At 52.1% G+C, this 21,422-nt stretch overlaps 8 protein-coding genes across 8 annotated transcripts in view; 5 read left to right on the top strand and 3 right to left on the bottom strand.

Moving 5' to 3' along the window:
* Positions 1–2,446, bottom strand: part of GUITHDRAFT_153921 (hypothetical protein) — a 2,768-nt gene extending 322 nt beyond the window's left edge. Inside the window, exon 1 of the mRNA XM_005828017.1 lies at positions 191–2,446. Within this exon, the coding sequence (XP_005828074.1) occupies positions 864–2,429 (1,566 nt within the window). The 5' untranslated portion in view covers positions 2,430–2,446 and the 3' untranslated portion in view covers positions 191–863. The remainder of the gene's footprint in view (positions 1–190) is intronic.
* A 3,753-nt stretch (positions 2,447–6,199) lies between these two features.
* On the top strand, positions 6,200–6,582 carry GUITHDRAFT_153920 (hypothetical protein). Its single transcript, XM_005828016.1, has one exon. The coding sequence runs from the start codon at positions 6,218–6,220 to the stop codon at positions 6,539–6,541; it is 324 nt and encodes a 107-aa protein (XP_005828073.1). The 5' UTR covers positions 6,200–6,217; the 3' UTR covers positions 6,542–6,582.
* Positions 6,583–7,010: 428 nt separating this feature from the next.
* Positions 7,011–8,039, bottom strand: GUITHDRAFT_74991 (hypothetical protein; the record flags this gene model as incomplete). The annotated part of the gene is made up of 4 exons (XM_005828015.1): positions 7,011–7,122; positions 7,187–7,429; positions 7,468–7,830; positions 7,951–8,039. 4 exons carry the CDS (start codon positions 8,037–8,039, stop codon positions 7,011–7,013), a joined length of 807 nt encoding a protein of 268 aa, XP_005828072.1.
* A 4,033-nt stretch (positions 8,040–12,072) lies between these two features.
* Positions 12,073–12,736, top strand: GUITHDRAFT_153919 (hypothetical protein). Its single transcript, XM_005828014.1, has 7 exons — positions 12,073–12,155; positions 12,206–12,235; positions 12,301–12,366; positions 12,412–12,492; positions 12,544–12,555; positions 12,609–12,650; positions 12,698–12,736. Exons 1-4 carry the CDS (start codon positions 12,130–12,132, stop codon positions 12,488–12,490), a joined length of 201 nt encoding a protein of 66 aa, XP_005828071.1. The 5' UTR covers positions 12,073–12,129; the 3' UTR covers positions 12,491–12,492; positions 12,544–12,555; positions 12,609–12,650; positions 12,698–12,736.
* Positions 12,737–13,550: 814 nt separating this feature from the next.
* On the bottom strand, positions 13,551–13,983 carry GUITHDRAFT_112823 (hypothetical protein; the record flags this gene model as incomplete). The annotated part of the gene is made up of 3 exons (XM_005828013.1): positions 13,551–13,643; positions 13,692–13,757; positions 13,813–13,983. The coding sequence occupies 3 exons, from the start codon at positions 13,981–13,983 to the stop codon at positions 13,551–13,553; spliced, it is 330 nt and encodes a 109-aa protein (XP_005828070.1).
* A 640-nt stretch (positions 13,984–14,623) lies between these two features.
* Positions 14,624–15,457, top strand: GUITHDRAFT_153918 (hypothetical protein; the record flags this gene model as incomplete). The annotated part of the gene is made up of 2 exons (XM_005828012.1): positions 14,624–15,140; positions 15,189–15,457. Coding segments are annotated over exons 1-2 (391 nt in total), but the record flags the coding sequence as incomplete, so codon positions are not given.
* A 1,213-nt stretch (positions 15,458–16,670) lies between these two features.
* GUITHDRAFT_153917 (hypothetical protein) lies at positions 16,671–17,984 on the top strand. The gene is made up of 7 exons (XM_005828011.1): positions 16,671–16,730; positions 16,775–16,846; positions 16,902–17,030; positions 17,078–17,163; positions 17,210–17,399; positions 17,449–17,625; positions 17,671–17,984. The coding sequence occupies exons 1-7, from the start codon at positions 16,704–16,706 to the stop codon at positions 17,770–17,772; spliced, it is 783 nt and encodes a 260-aa protein (XP_005828068.1). The 5' UTR covers positions 16,671–16,703; the 3' UTR covers positions 17,773–17,984.
* A 369-nt stretch (positions 17,985–18,353) lies between these two features.
* GUITHDRAFT_142247 (hypothetical protein) overlaps positions 18,354–21,422 on the top strand; it is a gene marked incomplete at both ends in the record, with an annotated part of 8,958 nt that continues 5,889 nt past the window's right edge. The window contains 9 exons of the mRNA XM_005828010.1: positions 18,354–18,409; positions 18,517–19,069; positions 19,255–19,444; positions 19,605–19,774; positions 19,820–19,864; positions 20,225–20,326; positions 20,531–20,603; positions 20,954–21,081; positions 21,173–21,369. Of these exons, the coding sequence (XP_005828067.1) occupies positions 18,354–18,409; positions 18,517–19,069; positions 19,255–19,444; positions 19,605–19,774; positions 19,820–19,864; positions 20,225–20,326; positions 20,531–20,603; positions 20,954–21,081; positions 21,173–21,369 (1,514 nt within the window). The remainder of the gene's footprint in view (positions 18,410–18,516; positions 19,070–19,254; positions 19,445–19,604; positions 19,775–19,819; positions 19,865–20,224; positions 20,327–20,530; positions 20,604–20,953; positions 21,082–21,172; positions 21,370–21,422) is intronic.

The raw sequence follows: 21,422 nt of genomic DNA, 5'->3' as shown, positions 1-21,422 counted from the left end.
CCTCCTCCTCCCTCCCTCCCCTCCCCTCCCTCCCCTCCCTCCCCTCCCTCCCTCCCTCCCTCCCTCCCTCTCTCTCTCTCTCTCTCTCTCTCCCTCTCCCTCTCTCTCTCTCCCTCTCTCTCTCTCCCTCTCCCTCTCTCTCTCCCTCTCTCCCTCTCTCTCTCTGTTCTGGTCATGACGTGCTTGACAGGTCTGGGTGGACATGCAGGAAGACGATCTTGTCGTCATGGACTCAACTGCAAAGGTGGCGAAGCCCTTGGGCCCGAGGAAGGGGCCGTCGGACGCGCTTCTTCGAGGCCTCGTGGAGACTCTGGCGGAGGGGAACAATCGCGTGCTGGTGAGCGGATTCAGTGTGAAGAAGACGGACAGCGAACGACTGAACAGGACGAAGAAGAGGAGGAAGGAGGTGACCAACAGTCAGGGACAGGAGGAGGAGGACGATGAGGAGAACAATCGGGTGGGATGCTTTCTCGGGCTGCGCTCGAGGGTATCAAAGAAGCGCGTGGAGTTTACGGACTCTGCTTCGTTACAACCTGCTGATCAGATTGTCGTGGTGACATTGGAACGTCTGGTGGTTGCCATCGGGATCAAGCAGGAGAGCAACAGAGGCGACAAAATGTTCGAGGACGAGGAGGAGGCGGAGTCCGTCCATGGCCTTCCATGGCTATTTGACAAGGTGAACGCGGAGAAATTCGAAGAGCAGAGGCAGACGAGTCATCGGGGAAAGAAGTGGAGGAGTACAGGAGATGAGATCATCAACTTTGAAAGGAATCTGCTCTTGTTGAATGATTTCCTTTCGTTCCTCCGTGCTAACAAAATACAATCATAGGATCAAACTGCCGCGTCCAGCCCATCCTCTTTCCTCATATCTCCCACACGAAGTTCTCGTACTCCGTCCTGCAGCTCGCAAGCTTCTGGATGAACTCGCTGGAGTATTGGTGGCCCCACCTCCTGCGCTCTGACCTGTGAGCTTCCTGTATCACCTCCCGCTGCGCCTTCGTCGCTCTCTTGCGCGCCAGCTCGACGATGGTCGACATGGAGCGGATGGTGGTCCGGTGGTGAGGCTTCTTCGGGTCGAACCTCTCGACTTTAGTTCGCTTCCCCTTGTGGCAATGGATCAAGGCTACTGGCACCAGGATCCCTCCACTCGTCACCTTCCCCTCCAGCCCTCGCCCATGGCGAACTCCGAGGTGCCAGCCCCCCAGGTACCAGAAGTTGTCGCTCGTGCTGTACATCCCGATCCCTGAGCGCTTGTCCTCGTACACCTCCCCCTCGTACTTGCTCCCGTCGGCAAACCTCTCCACCCCGAGCCCGTGCGGCAGCTCCAGCCCGACGAAATGGTCGCAGAGACATCGGAAGTTGTCAAGCGCCAGCCCCGCCTGTGACTGAGAGAAGCGCCCCATCATCCTCTCGCACTCGTGCTGGTCGAACTTCCTTCCCAGCCTCCCTAGCGCCCTGCCCATGCCCGCGACCGTCAGCAGCTCCTTGTCGTTCTTGTGCATCTCAAACGCCTCGACGACGTCGGAGTCTGGCATGGCCTTCACCACTGTGAACTCTCCGGAGAAGGTGTTGTCTTTGTCAGCGTAGAGCATCCCGCTGTAAGAGACCTCCCCGCTCTTCTTGGTAGTAGCGTGAAGATAGCGAGGGCAATCGACCGACATCCCAGCGATGGCACGGAATCTTTCTTTGACTGAAGTCTTGGGGTTCACAAAGAACCTCAGCCGGTGGAACTTCTGAATCTCCTCTCGCTCCCTGAGAGCTTCCTGCCGCGCCTCCTGCCACTCCACCCGCTCCCTCGCTGCCTTGAGCATTGCGTGATCATTCGCCTCGCGCTTCTGCATCAGCTCATGGTAGGAGGTTTCAAACGTCTCCTTCTCGCGCTCATATCGGTTCTTGATGTTCATCCACTGTTTCTTCTCTCGATGAACAAACTGATGGTTCTGTCGTAGAAACTCCTCGTCATCATCCTTGATCTGAAGTTCGTTCTTTGTGGCCTCGTATGAGGCCTGATAGCGATCCACCTTGGCCTTCCATGCGAGCATCTCATCCCTCTCCCTCTCCATGCGCGACTGTGCAGCCTCTGCCTCCAACGCTCCTTGCTTTGCTATTCGCTCTGCCTCCTCCAGCTCTTTAAGCTCCAGCTCAGCCTGTTTGTCTGCTTTCTCACACTCCAGCTGCTCTCGCCTGTCCATCTCAGCCACCCGCTCGGCAGTTCGCTGCATCTCGTCGTTGAGTTTTTGAGTGATGAGCTCGACGTCGTTCACCCGTCGAAAGATCAGGTTGATCTCACTTTGCTTCATGCTCAGAAACTTGGAAATTGCTCGGATAGACACCGTCATCTTCACCGAGTCATGAAACGACATCCGCTGCTTCACCCGGCGCCAGTAGCTCTGAATCTTCACAGCGGCGTCGTTCGCGCTCTGATCCATATCCTTCTTGGCGACGTCCAGAAACGAAGCGAGCAGGAGAGAGCCATCTTTCATAAGCCTCCCATGCTGGTCTCTGCTATGGAGAAACGACCTCAGCTCCATTTCTCTCCCTTTCCCTCCCTTCCCGAACTTGGGCGACCCTTTCGGCAAGAACGCCTCCCCGAAAGGAGAAGAGGGTCGGGGAAAGGGCGACAGCGGCTGACCGTAGGGAGACGGAGGTTGTTTCATCGCATCCGCGAAAGGCGAGAGAGGGCGCATTGACGTCAGGGGCGACGACACGGGTGTCTTCCCGTACTCGGACAGAGAGTACAGCTTCTTCAACTTGCTTGGCTTCCATTCCTCACCCGCTGTCGCTGCGCGAAGCCGATTATCTTGCAGACTGTCTCGATGCACGACAGGGAGCAGTGGAAAGCGATCTTTGGATTCTACTTCCTCCTGCTTGATCGATAGGTAAGACTCTACAAGGCTACAAGGCAACACAACACCTGCTGCGACGAAAGCTTCATCATGTGCAAGGGCTTTCTATCCAGCATCTTCAACTGATTTCTTAACACGTGGATATCAATTTCAATGCCTCGCATCTGTTGCTTCAGCCCAATACCGGCTTGATATCGACCTTGGTAAGGAGCTTTGTTCCCGCTCCTTGATTTGAGAAAGATCGGGTGCAGCACGGGCACCTGCTTCGGTGGACCAGCATCGTTCAACCTCCACTCTACACTCTTGTTTGAAGGATGGCCAGCAGATTTCTGAGCTTCCCTCGTGTGATTGAAAGGAGCGACGTCAACAGTGACGTTCCATCTTCGGTGAGGAGTGTTGTCAGCAATCGAGGGCTCGATGACTTCATCGCTTTTACCCACTGGACGATCAGAGTCTTGCTGCATACCATCTTGGTTCTGAGCTGGCTGTTGCACAGACGGGATGACAACTGCGTCATGATCGTCTTGGAAAGTACTCTCTGCTATGACCTCCTCTCCATCACGGGCATGCTGCAAAGAACTGACGTCAGGTGAAATTTGAGAATTCAACGCCGAGTGTTCCAGACTGTGTGGATCGGAATGATGAACATGATGTTGGGATGAACTTCCATGAGAGATGGAGCAATCGCGATCCAGATAGCCATCGACTTTCTGTATGGTTGAGTTCGCTGATGAGAGTACATTTGAGGAGGCAGCATGCAAAATGTCTGCGACTCGTTGAGCCTCCTCCTGTATCTGTTCTTCAGAATCTAGTGCCGTTGAGGATTTCATGCTTGATTGTACGGACATGATCGAGTCCCTCAACACGCGAGCACAAATCGCAGCACCGGAAAAGAGCTTGTTGCTCCTCTCAATCAGAACGTCTAACTTCTCCTGCTTCAGGTGAGTTGCAAGCGCAACTGCCTCCGAGCACATCGAGTTGATCTCTGACTTGACGAAATTTGGCTCGAAGGGTCGAACTTGATACTCTAGCAGCAGGACGGTGTAAGTCGTCGCACTGAGGACACACTGCCCTGCTTGATCCCGCAGGAAGGAGAATGTATCGCACATGCTCGAAGCTGGGAGGCCCTGGATCAAGTTCTCGGCAGCCCGATTCCACATGTCCAGGGAGCTCAATGCCTTCTCGGTGAGGATGAGTTTGATGTCCTGGGGCTTCACATCGCTTGAAAAAGACAGCTCATCTCTCGGACAGATCAGATCTGTGTACAGCACATACGTCAACATCTGTTTCCTTGCCCGTAAAATCCGTGAAGCGCAAGAGTCTGCTCCTCGAATATCTGAGAGGTCGTCTTTCATCTTGTTGTAGGCAGCGCTGACCAATCGACGATCATGTACGCAATCACCTTTCGGCGTAATCCCGTTCTTGATAAGCTCTTGCAAAAGATAAGAAACGAGACAGCTGCTGTTCAGTTGAGCAAGAATCTCGCACACAACTTTGGTAGTCAAAACTTGGCTATGGCCAGGTTTCCCTCCGTCGTCACTGTGTCATCGAATCAGCAAAGAAATTCAACAAAATGTTTGCTACAACCAACAGCCAAAATCATGTTTTCTCATACAAGCAATTCCCCTTTGTACAGTAGAGTGTGGAAAGGGAAAATGTCATAAGGGCTCAAGTTCAAGTCACGCCCGACAACAAAAGCTTTCATGTTTCACTTCATCTCACCGTATGAATTCGTAGAGCAGCTCGTCCTGGTCAAAGCTCTTGCCCTCCTCCTTCCCTTCCTCCGCTACTTCGCCTCCTTCCGCCATCCCTGCTACAAAACCAGCATTGGAGGCTTCTACAACCGTCCCGAAACCGGGCCGACTTTCAACCGCTCCGTTACTTCTCGTTACAGTCCGTTGTGTTCCTGATCTTGTTTTTTTGCAAGCTAGTTGCCAGCCGCAAGCCAAACCTCATGGACTACCCCCTTCTGCAGCCTTTTGAGTACCCCTTCTACCTCTCCGACCCTCAGCGCACCTAATTTTCTCTTGCAAGGACCATCTCCACCCCCACCATCCTCGATTGTTCACCCCACCCCAGACAGAGTCAGCAACCGTGACGAGCCGAGGACAAGTTTTTAGCACCCTACCTACCAACATCGGCTAATTTCCTTCGACCCCTTGTCTTTCCTTTTCGTTTCACTCAAATGTACGTACCTGCGATAACCCCCACCCCGTGGAAGTTCGCCAGGCTACATGTAATTTTAGCGCGATTGACTGTCATTGCCATTTTGTTCCTACCTCTGCCACCCCTGCCACCCCTGATACCCTTGAGACCCCTTCTATCACCCCTTCTTTCTACCACGTTGACCCCTATCCTCTGCCCTAAACCCGGAATCGCCGTGACTCTATTTTGTACCCCACCCTACTTTGTGGGTCACGGACTTCAAGGAGTAAAGACCAAAAGTACCCCTACCCCCCTTAAACATCGAAGTGGACGAGAGTACCCACCTGTACACAATATGACCCCTCTTTAACCTTCAATAAGGTACTGCATTGAACGACTTGCACCCTGACATCAGACTCTGGACCCTACCAATTCATGTATCACCCCTCCTAATAAAACTTCGAACCCCTTGCTTGCTTCTCCTAGAAAGGTGCCAGACTCTGCGCAGACCTCGACGTTCCTGGCTGCGATCTCCTCCCCCTGGCCTTCCCTCATTCTCATTATCCCCTCCACCGCCTCGCCCTCTTGATCTTGATCCCATCATCTAGTCCCTTGCACCGTCTTCGACCTGTGGTGTCTCTAACTGCTGCTGCATTATCATGCTGGAAGTCAGTCGAACACCTAGAAGTACACAACCAGAGCTGCAATCCCAGATTGTTCCGTTGCTCAGTTCTGTAAGGCATACGAAATCAAGCATCGGGCGCAGGAGAAGTGTCGAAGAGAGCAGGCTATACCTTCAAGGATGCTTTGAGATCGAAAAGCCCAACGACAACGTCCTTGGGATTCCAGAGGATTTCAGTAACACCTGCTACAGAGACTCGTTTGCGAATCACCATCAGGTGATGTTGAGAAACGCCATCCAAGATGCATTTCTCTCCTATTCCTCCCCAGAAACGTCTCCTACAAGATTTCGCGACTTCATGTCTGACAAGCTTGCCATCTCGCCGTGTTCTGCAAGGTCAGATGAGGGCATTCGTGTGAGCAAGAGCCGGGAGGCCCCAGATTCCTTAAAGGATAATAATTGTGAGTTCCCAATTGATAATTCGGTGCGCAAGTCGCAAACACATAATGCCGGGCCCCAGAACTCGAGACTGAGCCTTGACAACAATAGATTGTCTGTGAGTGGAACGCTAGAGCTCAGGGAGAACCTACAAGCAAGAACTGGTATGAAGCTGGAGTTGATGTTGAACAAATCAAGGCTGATCCTCACGAGATCGAAAGGGAAAGAGATGTTGGAGATGGGAAATTTCATGTTGGAGGATACTATCATTGGAGTCTTCGAAGGATTTCCTTGCATCTTCGTTATCACAACGGATGAGAAGCACTTGAAATCTCTCTGCAAAGATAACATCGAAAGGACCCCAAGTTCGGATTGTCTGCACTTCTACTGCAGGCACGAGACGATCCGTGATGAATGGGTGGAGATCATGAAGAGAAGAGGCGCACAGATTTATCGTGAGTCGTGCAAGAGACGACTTCCTTCTGTTTAGAACTTCACTTGTAAACTAATTCTTTAAATGACTCAAACCAATTCCGTTTACTTCTTTTATAGTCACCCGCGAACTCAAACAGTGATTAGAGTCACAGTTTGTTTGCACTTATTTTCTGTCTGTATATACAAGTTGGAGGTAGGGACCAATAGACACTGTGATTGGATGAGGGACGGATGGTCAAATACATACATGTACTATTGACGATGACAATAAAGATATGCAATGTGAAAAAAGACTGACATTTGAAATGCAAAGATCTATTAAACTCATAAAAGTACACGCAACCACGCCAAAAAAACCTTCTACCTCACTTCGTGTTCTCTCATTGATAGCCACCTGTCCTCCTTGCCCACTCTACAGTAAAATGATCCACTTTCCCTTTCGTGATTGTCAACTCGCAAACAAAAAAAATCTTAAAGTACAAGTCACATTCTCCTCAATAGCACGCGCCGACCTGATCAAAACGTTATGCCCTGCTCGTTTGGTCCACTATCGCCCCAGCCAGGATCCCGTATTCGATACAGGATTGAAGGTGGACAAAGGCCCCAAAGACGACGAAGACATGCCACAGCTGATGACTACCGCCACCCATCACAGAGTCAGTGGACAGCAGAACAGTGCAATCAACACATCTAGATCTACCTCGTACCGACCGTCGCAAACCTCCCCGGGAAAATTCTCTCTGGCACTTTGCTACAATAAAAGAAAAGTCCCAGCCCGTAGACGCAGAAGGACTTGATCCACAAAGAAGCAGCCTTGAGGCAAGCAGCCGATTGTAACCCCCCTCTGTTCGCGAGGTCATGCAGCAATTGGAGCCAACCAAAGCCGCATACAAGCAAGAAAAAGACCAGTCTTCGGTTCTGAGGAGCAGAGGTCAGTCTACGTCTGTAACTTTGCTGTTGGTTGTCGTTCTCACCCTTGACTCGATCTTGACGATCCTGCTCCTTGCAAATAGAATGATGAGTAAACTTCCAGCAGCATAGAATGTTTGCAAAGGAAGGGATGTGTAAAAACCATAGTAGATCATGGGAAAATTTGACCCCAACATCAGCGCAAGGATTCCATTCTGGTCAGCTTTCGAGACTCTTTCGTACGTCTCATCGTCTGAGCTAGAGAAAAGATGGAAAATGCTGCTAAGTACCATGCAAACAATGGCTGAAAAGAGATAAATGGCTAGCACAACTGCGTCTTGAGCCGACAAATGGTAATGAAACACCACAACCCCGGGTAGGAGAAAGAGCTCTATAAGGAGAAATGTGAAAAGAATTGCTCCAAAGACGTGTGTCCTGTGAATGGAATCGTCAGAGTAAGAAGTTCGATCATCTCAACATGAAAAATAAATCTCATCGGCATAATCTGCAACATTGGATAGAGTGGGGCATATTAAAGTTGCAGTTTAAACTTACCAAATATTCAAGGACTCGTTGTGCCAGAAGAACATGCTATCAAACAAACAGGTCAAGAGTCTTGTCGAATCAAAACATGAAAAATTCATACTAATGACAGCGAGGATTACCTTCTCATGCACTCTGCATTTGAGCTCGGTGTCCATCTATACCCTAGTGCGATGTACTGGTAGCTCCTTTGACAGGGAGTAGAGATCCCATGAAACGGCAGAGACAGTGGAGGAGGAGAGTGAGAGAAGACAAGTGAGAAGGTGGGTGAAACGTCCTCGTCAGCATGTGACTTCTCCTCTACCGCCACCATAGCAGCAGGGAGAAGTCAATTCGTAACCCCAAGGTGAAAGACTTTCTGAAGGGGGTTCTTGGGTAACTGGGGTAGTCCTCAGAACATGCGTTCATAGGGTACACAAAGGTCAAATGGTGGGTACTTATCGTCTATTTTCGTACCCGTGGGTGGGTACCACAATACGACCAGTGGTCCATCAGAACGCTGCGATCTCGATTGTCGGAGATCGCCTTTGCGTCCTGCGTGAGGGCCCGGCCCGGCCGAGCACTCCGGGCCGAGCTCTCAAGTAACTGAGTGGAGTCTCCTGATTGTCCTCGTACTGATTTTAACTTAACTTTGAGTAAACAATGGAACCATGATTGTTTTGACGGGAGCATTGGAGTGACATGGAACCGACGCAAATAAAGCAGTTTTGACTCCCATGGTCCGGAGACTGCGATCGGCTCGATCCGAATTTGAGTTTTATATTTGTCATCCACCACTCGAAGGGATGCAGTTGAAGAGCTCTGGGATATCCCACACGTCGCAACAACAAAAACAGTACTGGCTTACAGGTATGTATACCACGAAATCTCTCTTTTTCAAACAAGGAGAAACGTTTCATCCCAATGGAAGGTGAAATTACATCCTTTGGCGGAAAGTACCGTGTGGATTTTTACACCATGACGTGCTGAATATCTTTCGACAGGAAGGCGCAAGTTCCATACCTCATACATACTTCATCCAGTGGTCTCCATCCTCAGCTTCCCCTTTGCCACCCATGTTCCCCTCCCCGCCTCCTTCCTCCCTTGTCCAGTCCTCCCAAGACCCCTCCCTCTCCCCTGCCTACCCCCCTCCTCCCTCCTCCCTCCTCCGCCACCACCTCATCTTCCCCCGGAGACGGAGACCCTCTGCCTCATCTCCGTCGGACAAGAACCATGCCGTCCCCCTCACTTACCCGGACATCGTCCGTCTCCTGCACCTGCGGCAGTCCGAGGCAGCGGAGAAGCTCGGGATCTCACTGACGGCTTTCAAGAACGCCTGCAAGGCTCTTGGGGTGAGCAAGTGGAGATCAGGCCGCCGGGCAGGAGGTACGCGGGGGCCCTCGCGCAATACGGCAGCCGATCAGAAGCCGGCATGCGAGGCTGAGGACAGGATGCGTCTAGAGGAGCTCTCGGAGGAGGAGAGCGCAGGGGAAGAGAGTGCGGGGTCCGAGGACGAGGAGATCAGGAGGAGGAGGGAAGCGGAGGAAGAATGGTGTGCATGGTACTGCGGCTTTCCGGTGGATGAGAAGGAGGTAGAAGAGGAGCGGGGAGTATGCTACAGGATGGACCAGATCATGGAGATTTACAATGGGGTGAGCAGCTGTATCGGGATAGAGGGTGGAGCGAGGTCAAGCTGATACAATACAGACAAGTTTATCAATGTCACTGATAACATGTACTCGAGTTCGTAGAGCCTTGCCAAGTCACTGTTGCATGTTCCACTGCATGCTACAGACAGTCTGCTGCTGTCAGAGAGTAGCCAAAATATCATCTACCCAGCGAAGCAGTGAAAGTGATCAGCACCTGATCCTGACGTCAGTTCCGAGTTGTGGAGGTCAATTCTTCTCCAAGATTCGATGCTCAACATAGAAATTCTCAATAATAATAATAAAACTCGGTACACAGTATTTTTGGTTGTACAAGCTGTGTTCGTTTTCGCTCAACACGAAACCTTTCATATCAAGGACCGTTTGTAAATACTTGTATTGTCAGCATATCACGATACCTGACCGATGGTCACGATACCGCGTCAATTGATTTGCCTCCTGTTCCACAGGTCACCCCTCCTGTTTCCTTCTCCTCCCATGTCTTCTACCTCATCCTCCTTCCCTCCTCCTTCCTCGCCCATGTTCCCCTCCCCGCCTCCTTCCTCCCTTGACCAGTCCTCCCAAGACCCCTCCCCCTCCCCTGCCTACCCCCCTCCTCCCTCCTCCCTCCTCCGCCACCACCTCATCTTCCCCCGGAGACGGAGACCCTCTGCCTCATCTCCGTCGGACAAGAACCATGCCGTCCCCCTCACTTACCCGGACATCGTCCGTCTCCTGCACCTGCGGCAGTCCGAGGCAGCGGAGAAGCTCGGGATCTCACTGACGGCTTTCAAGAACGCCTGCAAGGCTCTTGGGGTGAGCAAGTGGAGATCTGGCCGCCGGGCAGGAGGTACGCGGGGGCCCTCGCGCAATACGGCAGCCGATCAGAAGCCGGCATGCGAGGCTGAGGACAGGATGCATCTAGAGGAGCTCGTGGAGGAGGAGAGCGCAGGGGAGGAGAGTGCGGGGTCCGAGGACGAGGAGATGAGGAGGAGGAGGGAAGCGGAGGAAGAATGGTGTGCATGGTACTGCGGCTTTCCGGTGGATGAGGAGGAGGTAGAAGAGGAGCGGGGAGTATGCTACAGGATGGACCAGATCATGGGCATGTACAGTAGATCTTTTGCTTCGAATGGGGAACGATTCTGATGAACCGAAACAAAGCTGGATATACAAACTTGAAAAATGTTCTTGTTAGGTCGAACTAGCATTACTGGTAAATCAAAGGCTGCATAAGTAAAATTTGTCTGCAATGATGAACTGCCTCGTGCCATTAAATGGCACATCGTTGTATCAATTCTTCATTAACACATCGTTGCATCAATTCTTCTCACGAACCTGAAAACGCTTCTCAGCAACAAGGATTAAGGATGTTTGTGTGGAGGATTCAGACCCCAACGTTGATCGATTGACAAAACAGACATGCTTGTCTACCACTGACTGCAGAGCAGAGAGTCGCAGTTCCTGGTTAAATTGTTCTTCAGAAAGTGGACTATCACAGGTGTGCTTCGATCGCCGAGTCGAGCTCAATGAAGTGGCGGGGAGTGCCAAGGCGAACCTGAGGAGACAAACTGAAAGGGGAGAGACATCAGTAGAGTCTGGCAGCCTTCAGGCTGACTGATCCGACTTCGTAGAGCATAGCTCATAGCTAACTGATAGAGCGACGAGTGCAGACGGGAAGAGCGTAATGACATGTTCTAATTGATGTCCCTTAGTCATTTCTAAGTGATGCTCTGGTGCAGGCTCTCTTTTATTTAGTTGAGTGAACATATGGAGTAAGGGGCGTCCTCGGCCTCGTTACTCGAGTTCTGGTAGGGAGGGCGACGCTGTGAATGCGAGGTTGGGAGGGTATGGCGGCGGTTGTTGAGGATGTGCTAGGGATTGTTTCAGTGAGGAGGAAAGGACATCAAACTGTTTGAAGATTTCTCTCAGAACTTCTCCATCTTGCTTCTTTTCCCTCCTTTCAGTCCATGCACAAAGGATGATTATTTCTCGTCAGGACGATGCATGGATTGGCGAGCATCTGAAGGGACGGAGCATGTCAGGAGAGGAGATTCTGCCCCCCGGCTGGTCCAAGCACTGGTCCAACACTTGGAAGAAGCATTATTGGTAGGGGTGAGACTTGTGAGCTTACCTCATGTTGACTTCAGGTTCAACTCAAAGACTGGTGAACAGAGCTGGGAACCTCCGAAATTTGGTTTTGATGCACTTGCCGGTTGTTGCAGAACAAGCTGACTCCATGTGTGGTTGTAGAAGTGCCTCAGAACCCATCACAGGTCAAGGACAAACAGCAAGAGGAAAGTGTACAAGAATCTGGTCGAGAGGGGAGCTGTGGCATTCATGTTGAGGCTGACTTGTTGCTTGTAGTCAAGAAGAAGGCCAAGACCGATGGCAGCAGTACAAATCAACCTAAAGCAAATCAGCCATCTCAATCTAAGAGCGCGAACTCAAAGGTTTGAGCCAAACCCTGCGGCTTTTCCTTATTCCATCGTGTAACAAGCGGCTACATGATAGGGAGGAGGGGGAGCAAAACTTGGAGGTCTAGGTTCAATATTAGGATCCATCCAGAATGATCAAAGAGCTCCGACTCCGGCAGTAAGTCAACCTTGGGGCTATATACAACATGCTCATACCGTTGCTTGAAGGAGGCTGAAGCCAAACGAAAGAGACGGGAGGTAAGTAACAGAAGCACTTTGATCGTTTTACTCATGTAATTTTGCCCTTTGCGATGAATGAACAGGCTGAAGAAGAACGGAAGGCAGAAGAGAAGGCTCAACGCGAACAATATATTCTTTGGGTCCAAAATGTAAAATCATCACATGGGATGTTTGTTTTGTGATACCAAGTTCAGACCCTTCAATCGTTCCAAGAAGGGGAGAAAGAGTATCACGAATTTCCTCCATCAGATTATATTCATCGCGTCATCGTAAAAGTCAGATCCTACTCGATTGGTTGCTGGCCATGTGCTCACATGTGGATGCAGGATGAAGCAGAGGTTTTCTTCAGATGTGTCGAGAAGTCTCCTTGAATGTGTTTGTGGTGGAACAGTGCATGGGGCTGGTGTCTTTCTCGCATGGTGAAAAGGAGGAGGTACACTTGTGTTGTATCCAGGCGAACATCAGTCATGCGCAAGACAGGACAAGAGGGTCTACGTTTTCAAACCCGAAAGAGCTCCCAACGATTGGGAGGGACGGTAGGAGTCAGCTGACCTCGCTAGCGCCGCTTTCCTGTCCTTTACACGTTTGATGGGTCAGATACTTGCGGATGGGAGGAACAGTGCAGGAACTGATCGAAAGAAGAGCTCGTGGCGACACCTTCAAAGAGTAACAAGGCTACGTTCTTGCCAGCTCCCTCCTTACTCTTGTGCTGCTCGCCCCAGATACAACACGGCTTTCAGCCTGCACGACGCCAAGGTCGCTGTAGTAACTTGACCTCCCCAGCCGTGCGATGATGCTCTGATGTTCAGGTGGTCTCCAAGACGAAGGCAAGACAGAAGGTGGATCAGGTTCGTCCTCCTGCTCTCTGCATCGTTGCCGCGCTCATCTCCCATCGTATGGAGCAGGCTGACCTCGAGGAGGAAATGGAGGCCAAGAACGTCATACAGAGAGATGCGGACAGAAGCGCTGTGAGTGCTTTCTGCCCTTCCCTCGCCTCGCCTCCTCACTCCTGCCGGTCCAGGTCCAAGAGGCTGCTCTGCGCATCAAAGAATCTCATCGCGCGGTACACGTTCAGCATGTGTTCGATCCCCTCTTCCTGACCACAGCATTATCAGCGTCAGGATGCTCAATGATCCAGTTGGCTCATCCATCATTCTTAGCATCCTGCTAACTCTTGATGCTTCCTGCAACATTGCAGACTGCATCTTTGACGCAAATCATTGTTTATGTAAGAAAGAAGGAATAGAAGCTGGAGACAAATCTACACTATGCGCTCATGCACTGGATAATCGAGAGTTTCGTGACGTGGTGTTCACATGGTCTGACCATGTGTTCAATTATACACGTTGTTGTTCACCATTCTAATTGGTTTCAACAGTCTCTTGGGAATTTGATACAGAACTGTTGGCACAGACTTGTCCGCAACCTGGAAACCAAGTTAACTCCTTCGTAACAACCCCATTGCTCGTGTCACCTCATCCAGCCCTTCATCCTCCCAGGCATCACAACAAGACTCGTGCTGACAGCAAGGCCATGGGACCTGCACCAGATCTCGTCAGATTCATCCCCACCTCGCGCTACCAGCAACATCTCACCGTAGAACAGCACATCTTTATGTGCTCCATGGTCAGCTTATCGATCTCGGTGTCTTCAAGCGCGGATCTTGTTGATGTCTTCATTTCGTTTCCTCGCATTCTCGTGCTCATCAGCAGAAGCATCGCCCCCGCCATGGCAAGCAGCACAGCCGCTACTCCCTCCCGCCGCATGCCCCACACCTCAAGCAGAGCCGGTGAAGAGACAGAACCGTAACGACAATTAACGGATTTGCCTGTGCTGGAGCGGGCCCACATGTACGCCTTGTCGATGAAATGTAGGGGTGGTGATCAGGACTACCCCTACACAGACGTCCTAGTACCCCACCCTCGATACTAATCGTTTCCAGAGGATTTTGTTAAAAAATGGGGGTCCTTTAGATGGATTTAAAGGGGGTGTGATGCCTGAGGGGGTGGGGAAATCAGGGGGAAACTGAGAAAGGGTGGGGGTCTTGTGCATTGTTCCCGGGGGTGGTGACCTTTTGGAGGGTAGGGTAGTCTACCCCAAATGGGTGGGGCGACACTGAGGCGGGTCGAGTTTTTGACGGAGGCGTTGGTCCTTGAGAGTACCCCGCAGAATCTTTCCTGCGGGGGTACTAAAATCGAGTAAACTTTTCTTTGGTTGAGAAAATTTAATCTTATGACTAATATGATTTTGATATTCTACTACATAAATATTTGACTGAATATTTTCGTATTGAGATAACGGGGTTGGGGAAACCACCCCTTGATCACCAGGGGAAGTGGCGATGGGTGTGGGCTCGTGGTTAATGGGGCAATAGAAGAGCTTGAGGGGGGGAAGAGCTTGAGAGGGAAAGAAGAAGATTGAAAGGGGAGGAGAGGAGTGCTGGAGGAGGAGAAGGACACGACAAGAAGTTCAGAAGGAGAAAGGCTGGGCGACAGTAGGAACAAGCTCATTCAAGCAAAGTGCTAGAAACCTTTCATTAGGGTGGGAGGTTAGGCCAGGTGTATGCGGTGAAGTAGCAGGGAAGAGCTCCTGGATTTGCCCGTGTAAATTTCACTTCCTTCTCGCTGAGAGCACAATGCGACTTGCTACAATGGTGTGCCTCCTCATAGGCGTCTCCGTCATCCCAGCGGACACCAGGCATTCAGAATCGTTATGCTTTGCTCCAGTTTGGAGCATGTTGGGAAGGACAAGGAGGGTGAGCGTGTCAATGAGTGCACCCCATCGTGAAGAGAACAACATGACCAAGACCTGGGCATGGTTGAACGAGAAGACAAAGGGAAGAACGTCTCAGTTTGAGCTGATATGCCAGAGGAGCAACTATCGCATCGATGTAGAGGGGCAGAAGATGATTCTGAATGGCAAGGTGCGCATGGCGTGGTTTGTGTGGCCCTCACTGACGTCTTCTCTACAGAGGAACGAGATTCAGAAGCTGCAGAAGAACCTGGAGAGCAGCAAGAACCAGTTCCTTGCCTACAAGGAGGTTGTGGAGGGGATCGAGAAGCAGCTGGACACCGAGAAGGCGTTTGTGAAGGCTTCCAACTTGAAGGTGGGCAGAAGGATCGCAGAGCTGCAGGAAAAAATCACGCTAGGAAGGGAGAACCTGAAAGGCATGGAGGACACGATGGAAGTGGCGGCAGCACAGACTCGGATGTTCCTTGTAGACCTGAAGAAGAGCGAAACCCAGTTGGAGGTGCTGAGGATCAGGAATGAGCTGGCGACCGAGCGAGAAAGACAGCTCGTCACGCTGAGGACGCTGATTGAATCGCTGGTGAGGAACGAGGAGGATGGTGAGGACAAGGCGGTTGGGCAGGAGATGGAAGGAACGGTGACCTTGGAGGCTGCGAGCGTTCAAGATCACCACGGCACGGCTGCCGAGACCTCGTTGCAGGATCAGTGGAAGGTACAGATTCGAGAAGAGATGACGAGGGAGAGAGAGAAGCAGCTGATGAGGCTGAAAGCTTTCTTGCACACGATTCCAGGGCTGGAGGTGGACGGGGATGTTGGAGTTCAGCACAAGGTGATAGACAAAGTGCAGTACAAGAAAGACCTGAAGACTCTGTTGGAAACTTGCCTGATGCTGAACAGTGACCGAGCAGCGTGGATAGCTGAGAACTACCTCAGGCACTGCGAGCCGAAGCCAGCGTCCAAGGTCAGGCTGTCGATCGATTTCCTCAAGAACGAGATGAACATTGGGAGGGAGAAGATTTGTAGCATGATCAACGCTCATCCTGAAATGCTCAACATCGACGCCGATGTCTCAAGGGCTATCGTCGACTTTCTGCAACGTGAATTGCGCATCGAACCCACCAAGATCACCTCCCTGAGCAGCAGCTTCCCTTCCATCCTCTCCCTGGATGTGGAGTACGACCTGAAGCCCAGGATTGCGTTCTACATGGAAAACCTGAAGCTCCAGCACGAGGAGATAGTGAAGATTCTTCAGACCTCTCCTCGCCTCCTGGCCGCCGATCACAGGACAGTGACATCGGAGGTTATCGGGTTCTTCAGGAACGAGATGAAGATCAAGGCAGAGGACCTGGGGCAGCTTGTGCTGGCATACCCCTCCATCCTCTCCTGCTGCGTGAACAATCAGATGCGCCCTGTGTTCCAATGGCTGATGAAGATCGGAATCCCGATCGAAAAGATGAGCAGGATCCTCAAACTGCATCCAAAGGTCATGTCTTACTCCCTGGAGAACAACCTCAAGCCTACGGTCCAGTACCTTTGGGATGAGGTAGGGATCAACCGCGAGCAGATCGGGCGGGTTATCTGCTCTTACCCACACCTGCTGGGCCTTAGCGTCGACCTGAACCTCCGCCCGATGATGCAGTACCTGCTGGTCGGGGCTGACGTGCCCGCTGAGAAGCTGTCCAAGATATTCAGCTCCTTCCCCCAGCTCTTCGGCCTCTCCCTCGATGACAACATCAGGATGCACATCGACTTCTTGGTCAAGGAGGTGACACGACACGTGCGCTCCTCCTCGCTCACCCCTCCCTCCAGGTCGGGATCCCCAAGTCCAGGCTTGGCAAGACCATTGCATCCTTCCCGCACATCCTCGCCTACAAGATCAAGGTGCTCAAACATCGTCAGAACTTCTCTCAGTCTGACCATCTACTCCTCCTCGCAGGACAACCTCAGGCCAACGGTCGCCTACCTGCATGGAGAGCTCGGGATTCCGCGGGAACGGATGGGCAAGCTCGTGTCTACTCATCCTCAGATCTTGGGGTACAGCGTGGAGACGAAACTCCGGCCCATGGTAAGGCAGAGGATGCGACCTTGGTGTGGGGAATGATGGCAGAGCAGGCCAAGTACTTGATAGAGGAGGTCGGGATCCCCAAGGAGAAGATCGGAGTCGTCGTTGAGAAGTGTCCCAAGATCGTTGGATGCAGGTGCCCTCAGCAGCCACGTGACCACGTGACCTCTGACGCCTGGCAGTGTCGACCGCAACCTTAGGCCGACTGTTGGCTTCCTGCTGGAGGAGGTTGGGCTGACCCGGGCACAAGTTGGAGCCATCGTGACCAAGTACCCGAGCCTCCTTGGGCTGAGCATCGAGCACAACCTGCGGCCCAAGATCCACTACCTCGTCCGAGAGATCAAGGTGGACGAGGAGGTCATCCGCCAACAGGTGCCCACCGCCCACCTGGCGCTGCGAGCTGTGCTGATCCTCTTCTCAGCTCGTGTCGTCGCCCCAGCTTCTCGCCTACAGCCTTGAGCAGCGGATCAAACCGAGACACCGGCTGCTCATCGGCAAGGGGCTCAAGCTCGGCCTGCACTCGATGCTCGCCCCCACGGACAACATGTTCTACCGCAGATATGGAGACGGCAAGAAGCACACGCCTGCCATCAAGAAGGTTCCCTTGGAGGTGGAGGGCCCAGTAGGTCTGACCCGCTGGCAGGTAACAGCCATCTCAGGGGGGAACTACTACTGGCAGAAAGACCCTCAGGCTTCGCCCGTGATGAACGCGATCCCCTTGGCTGCTGACTCCGGCCGCGCCTGACAAGCGTGCCGGCCCTCAACATAACCGGGAGTATCTGGATGCAGCAGATCCAGTACTGTTGGATAACAAGTCGCCCCGTTGATCTTGATGCTTCTTATTCTTTGTTACGACCTGAGCTGAGCGATGCCGCGGACATCTATGTGGCATTCCAAGTTTGCGGGTTTTGTATGATTTTGTACCGTTTCACCTGTCATCATAAACCATACTATGACACTTTTTGAGTCCACTGCCTCGGGCCGGTGAATTCTCAGAACCCGGGCCTCCAACGTCCGTGGGCGACGAGAGGAGTAGCTTCTGCTAGGTCGGTTGCCGGGCCGGGCCGGCCGGTGGCGCCGGGCTGCGGCCAGGGCGGCAGTTCGCCGGAGCCTGTCTCTATCTTTTATTGTCGGACTGAAAAAGAAGGGCAAACCGGAGGAAACAAAGGAGGGGGAGGATAAAGCCTACAACCCCGCCTCAATGAAATACTAGGAAACCAAGGAGGCAGCGAAAACCGCTACTCCAACCACGAAAGTCTCTATCAGTGACTGAAAAAAAACGTCAATCAGACCCTGAGAGGGCCTGGGCAGGCGTTCGCCGTTGAAATGGCGGAGGTGGTAGAAGTAAGGGAGGAAGGGAACGAGGGGAGTGTCGACTCAAGGTGAACAACAAGAGGAGGGTAATGATGAGCTTGAGGAGGAGATCGGTAGATGGGCCTCCTCCTCCTCCTCCTCCTCCATCTAAGATTCTCTTCGCTCCCTCCTCAAGTTTCTGCGAGATTGAGTTCGAGCTGGAGCAAGGGAAGGACGCCTCGTTCTACGAGATGAACCGAGTGAAGATCTACATCAAAGAGCCTCTCCTGAACCCTGTGCTCATCATCAACATGGAGTCTGACTCTGCCCCCTTCCAACGCCTCTCCCTGGACATGACGTACACGTCTAAATCGTCAGACCCAGTGCAGTGTTTGGAACCAAGTCAGGGGGAGGTCATCAGGTTTGATCTGCATCAGAGCTTCCTCTCCTCCGCCTTCTTCAAGTCCCAGCGGGTCGATCGGATCAAAGCATGCTTCCACTTCGTCCTTGCTGACAAGAGCGAGGGCAGTGTTTCAAGGTTCTTGTATTCCCGTACAGCGTCGGCGTCATCGATGTTGGGTCTGAACAACAAGATCAAGATCAAGTTTGCTCTGAGAGTGCTCCGGGTTGGGAACAACCTCTTGCAACTCATTCTGGAGGATGCTTTCTACCGCCAGGACCTCTTCGAACATCACCGCAAGTTGCAGATTACCTTCGACAAAGAAACAAACTACCTTGAGGTCCATCAGGTCAGACACACAAAGTCGCTTCCATCTGCTCCCATCTCCTCTGCTCTCACACTCCTATCCTCCCTAGCCCTCTAGTCCTCTCTTGACCTCTTCCTCTTCGCTCCCTCTAGCTTCCTCTCGCTCTCGTGTGCCGCGCTGACTCACAAACTCACCCTCGTCTCAGTCTTACTCTGTTCCCTCGTCAGGTGTTGGGCATGTGGCTGATGTTTGGGATCGTCTTCTCGCGCGAGAGGAAGCCCAGGGATCACTGGCACTCAAGTTTTTGGCCTCACCATCCCCTGACCTACTGCGGTCCGATGCCGTATCCCTTCCTCGACAAGGATGACGCCGCTTCCATTCTGCGAGCCGTCATGCGCTCGTTCCAGGACTTGGATGGTAAGAACTTATCTTGCCCTCCTCCTCGTCCTCATGATCACTGTCACTGTCTTCGTTGCCCTCAAAATTCTCATCGGCTGCTCTTCATCACCTTCACCTACATCTACATCTACTTTCGTTTCATCCCCGTGTTCATCTTATCATCTCACTCTTCTGCAAGATTGCCCTGGGATCGGCTTCGCCTTGTATCAGAAAGCTCTTCAGCTGGCGGGCAAGCGGCTGAACGTGAGGATCCGGGTATCAGGAATCAGCAAGAGCAACTTGCAGCAGAACTACCTGAGGCTCCTTCGCCCTCTGGCAGAAAATCCTGACGTGGAGAAGGAAAAGATGGTGAGGATAAAAGCGATCAGGTGCAAAGATGACTTGACAATGCAGGACATCACCGACATCGTACTGGACAAGAAGCAGTTCAAGAATGAGGTTTATTTACATTTGCTCGTGACCCTTCTCCTCCTCCTCCGCCTCATCATCATCATCATCATCATCATCGTCGTCGTCGTCGTCGTCATCATCATAATCATCATAATCATAATCATCATATTTGTCTCCTCCTCCTCCTCCTCCTCCTTTTCCTGATCCTCCTCCTCCTCCTCCTTCCCACTTCATCTCAACGTCTGCCCTCTCTCCTGTTCTTTCTCCTAAACATCCTACAACTTCATCCCTTTGCCAGGACTCTTCTCTCTCACCTGCCTATCCTAACCTCCTCGTTCCCCTTGCACACTCCCCCCTTCTCTTCCTAACCATCGAGCTACTCGCCCCTTCCTTGATCTCTCACGGCAGGCAGAGAAGCTGATGTCGCTCTTCATGATCGATGCCGATCACTTGCCCGAGCTCAGGGAAGAGTTCCTGCTCCGAGGGAACGACCTCGAGTTTGAGGACATGGTACTCCTCCTCCTTTTTCCCTCCCTCGCCTCCTCCCATACCCCCCCCCCCCTTCCCCTCCACTCCCCTTCCACTGCCTCGCATTCCCACACCCCCCAGCTACGTTCATCCTCGTAACCCGCTCCTTGATCCTATCGTCAAGCTTCTTGCAGCTGATTCTCGATATTCCCTTCTCTCTTGCTGCCTTGCTCACTGCGATATCAGGTCGACGTCTTCAAAGAGAAATTCGGAGGAAACGTCAGCCGCGAGTCGATGTCTCTGATATTCCGAAACATCGGTATGTTTCGAATCTAGAGACATGTCCTTCACGACCTTGACCTCAACCTGTCACGACTGCTGCTGCTGCTGCTGCTGCTGCTGCTGCTGCTGCTGCTGCGCCACCATCAGTTTCTCCTCAATCTCCTGTTTTCTTCCTCAACATCGCCATGTCTTTCTTCTTCTCCTGCTCCATCATCGTCATCATCATCATCATCATCATCATCATCATCATCATCATCACTGAAGTCATCGGCATCATCATCATCATCATCATCATCATCATCATCATCATCATCATCACTGACGTCATCGGCATCATCAGCAGCAGCAGCATCGTCTTCATACGTCTCTCCACTGACTCCCCCACAGACTCCAACAGCTCAGGCTCCATCTCCTGGGAAGAATTCATCGACACCATCCTGCGTGTCGCCTCTGCCGCCTACTCGGGCGAGGAGGCGAACAGAGACACAGCAGAAACTCTCTTTGAGTCTGTGGTGGTGACCAAAGGAGGAGGAGGAGGAGGAGGAGGAGGAGGAGGAGGAGGAGGAGGAGGAGGAGGAGGGGGGGACGAAGACGTTGGTGGGGCAGGCGGAGGATGCTCTTGTTGTTGTTACAACCCTCTCCTTGAAGGAGGGAGAGGACCATAAAAAACAGCATGTTCTCGACAGGATTGACACGTTGATCATATTGGCGGTGATCAGCATCAGCAGCATAATCCTCTCCTCCACATCTTCCTCGTCCAAAGAGGAAGATGTGCTCGTCGAGGACGACGACAACGACTACTTGTGATGATGCAAACAAGTGAGGATGATAGAGGCGGAGAACTAGTACGACGAGG

Source organism: Guillardia theta (assembly GCF_000315625.1).
Source record: "Guillardia theta CCMP2712 unplaced genomic scaffold GUITHscaffold_62, whole genome shotgun sequence".
In the NCBI taxonomy this organism is placed as follows: Eukaryota; class Cryptophyceae; order Pyrenomonadales; family Geminigeraceae; genus Guillardia; species Guillardia theta.
Note: the sequence above shows the minus strand (reverse complement) of the source record. Positions and strands in the feature narration are given on the sequence as shown.